Source organism: Borostomias antarcticus, assembly GCF_949987555.1.
Source record: "Borostomias antarcticus genome assembly, chromosome: 7".
NCBI classification, from domain to species: Eukaryota; Metazoa; Chordata; class Actinopteri; order Stomiiformes; family Stomiidae; genus Borostomias; species Borostomias antarcticus.
Genome location: NC_140240.1, coordinates 807,545 through 808,911, shown reverse-complemented (window position 1 = coordinate 808,911; position 1,367 = coordinate 807,545). Strand labels below are relative to the sequence as shown.

The following is a 1,367-nucleotide window of genomic DNA, read 5'->3' as shown; positions in this document are numbered from 1 at the left end:
CTGTCTCTGCCCTCATACTCTAGGCAGTCTCCTAATATGGCAGAGACGCTGCTACCTGCACCCTTGAGGAATGTATGAAAAACAAAGTTCTGTCGCGGGTCCATGACCTTGTGATCTGTGTATTAAGTGAACTATCGGTATTTGTTATGTTATGTTATTTTTATTTATAATGCCCCCCCCCAACCAACTGTTACATCAGCCCTGGGCGCAGCCCGGGTACAAAGAGAGACAAACAAAAATAAAGGACTGCAGAGACACAAAATGAATTTGTGTATTTGTGTCCCTGTATGTAATTTCTCTGTGTGGACGTAAATAAATGGTTAAAATGTTCTCAGGACTACGCCATGAACTACTGGAAGAGCAACGGAGCCCCCGCTGAGAAGTTGCTGGTTGGTTTCCCGACCTACGGCCACACCTTCAACCTGGCCTCCCTCTCCAACACCGGGGTGGGGGCCCCCGCCGCTGGGCCGGGCCCCGCCGGACCCTTCACACGCCAGGCCGGCTTCTGGTCCTATTACGAGGTCAGTGTGTGTGTGTGTGTGTCAAGTGAGTGCGTGCGTGTGTGTGTGTGTGTGTGTGTGTATGTATGTGTATGTGAGAGAGAGTGTGTGCGTGTGTGTGTGTGTGTGTGTAGCAGGAGGCCACTAACCTTGTCCCTCTCCTGGTCATAAAGTAGTATACTTTAGTGTATTAGAAATATAATGAATGTATACTAAAGTTATCACAAGTATACATGTACTTAATTTAAAGTATATTTAACATGGACTTTTAAAAAGTGTAAGTCAAAAGTTTACCACAAAAAAACATAGTATAAAAGCAAAGTATAAAGAAGTGTTTCTTCTTTAAAAACATTATAATTGAAATATAATATTTTTCACTTGTTGTCTCTCAGATCTGCACCTTCCTGAAGCAGGGTGCCACGCAGGCCTGGGACTCCGCCCAGGAAGTGCCCTACGCCTACAACAGCCAGAGGGTGTGGGTGGGATACGACAATGTGAAGAGCTTCCTGGCCAAGGTGTGTGTGTGTGTGTGTGTGTGTGTGTGTGTGTGTGTGTGTGTGTGTGTCACACTGATGTTGGGGTCAGCTGTCTGATGGTCTGACCTTGTGTGTGTGTGTGTGTGTGTGTGTGCGTGTGTGTGTGTGTGTGTGTGTTGTGTGTGTGTGTGTGTCACTGATGTTGATGTCGGCTGTCTGATGGCGGTCCATCACGCCTGAGGGTCATGTGATGCGTATATGACCCCGCCCTCGCCCTCCTCTGGGCAGATCGACTGGCTGAAGCAGTCCGGCTTCGGGGGGGCGATGGTCTGGAGTCTGGACCTCGACGACTTCAGCGGGACCTTCTGCGGCCAAGGCAGATACCCCCTGA

The 1,367-nt window shown here is 48.8% G+C and overlaps 1 protein-coding gene across 1 annotated transcript in view; it reads left to right on the top strand.

Annotated features, from left to right (window-relative positions):
* Window positions 1-36: 36 nt before the first annotated feature.
* LOC311311252 (acidic mammalian chitinase-like) overlaps window positions 37-1,367 on the top strand; it is a gene marked incomplete at both ends in the record, with an annotated part of 2,186 nt that continues 855 nt past the window's right edge. Inside the window, 4 exons of the mRNA XM_084440933.1 lie at window positions 37-72; window positions 336-521; window positions 893-1,015; window positions 1,265-1,367. The exon at window positions 1,265-1,367 is cut by the window's right edge and continues 36 nt beyond it. Of these exons, the coding sequence (XP_084297059.1) occupies window positions 37-72; window positions 336-521; window positions 893-1,015; window positions 1,265-1,367 (448 nt within the window). The remainder of the gene's footprint in view (window positions 73-335; window positions 522-892; window positions 1,016-1,264) is intronic.